The 658-nt window shown below is 54.6% G+C and overlaps 1 protein-coding gene across 1 annotated transcript; it reads right to left on the reverse strand.

Moving 5' to 3' along the window:
* Positions 1-23: 23 nt before the first annotated feature.
* Positions 24-652, reverse strand: LOC107735166 (PHD finger protein 12-like; the record flags this gene model as incomplete). Its single annotated transcript, XM_016546942.1, has 2 exons — positions 440-652; positions 24-196 (listed from the first exon to the last, which is right to left on the reverse strand). Coding segments are annotated over exons 1-2 (239 nt in total), but the record flags the coding sequence as incomplete, so codon positions are not given.
* Positions 653-658: the final 6 nt, after the last annotated feature.

The following is a 658-nucleotide window of genomic DNA, read 5'->3' on the forward strand; positions in this document are numbered from 1 at the left end:
CCCAGCTCCAGCATCACACACACCAGCACTGTAGATGGAAGGCAGCGGGGCAGTGATCACAACACAGCAGGTCCCCTCCTTCCCGGCAACTGTCGCAGGTATCATGATTGCTGGCCCTGCCGGGTCTCCTGTCTGGTTTCCTGGTCCTCTTCTCTCCATCTTCAGACTTGGGCGGCGCCAGCAGAGTCTGGATTTGCTGCAAGAGGAAAGCGAGAGAGATTCAGAAACTCATTAGTGAAACATCTGCACGCTTCTTACATCACATCAGCCTCTCGAGCCATTGTTGGGCCGAGACCGTGAACTCGCGCGCGCCCCCATATGAAAGGAACCTATAGAATGGATGGCATTAGCGAGCAAGAGCGGGTTAGCGGCTACTTTGAGAATGTTAACTGGTCAGTGAAGAGAGGAATAAACGAGTCTATAAGTGTGTTTGACTTACCTCCATCAGCCCGCCGGAGGTATCCAGATCGTACACGATCGTCGGGTTCTCCATTTTTCCCCACATCAACACCAGCCCCAACTGGTTCCGTTTCCCTCAGCCACTACACCCCGACTCCTGTCAGAATGATGAATAGCGTCTGACCTCCAAAACAGCCGTAGAATTCCCGCCCGTGTCTGTTGTGGCTCCGCGCGGGCTCTCCGTTAATCGAGCAGGCGC

Source organism: Sinocyclocheilus rhinocerous, unplaced genomic scaffold, assembly GCF_001515625.1.
Source record: "Sinocyclocheilus rhinocerous isolate Xijiao unplaced genomic scaffold, SAMN03320098_v1.1 C35838714, whole genome shotgun sequence".
NCBI classification, from domain to species: Eukaryota; Metazoa; Chordata; class Actinopteri; order Cypriniformes; family Cyprinidae; genus Sinocyclocheilus; species Sinocyclocheilus rhinocerous.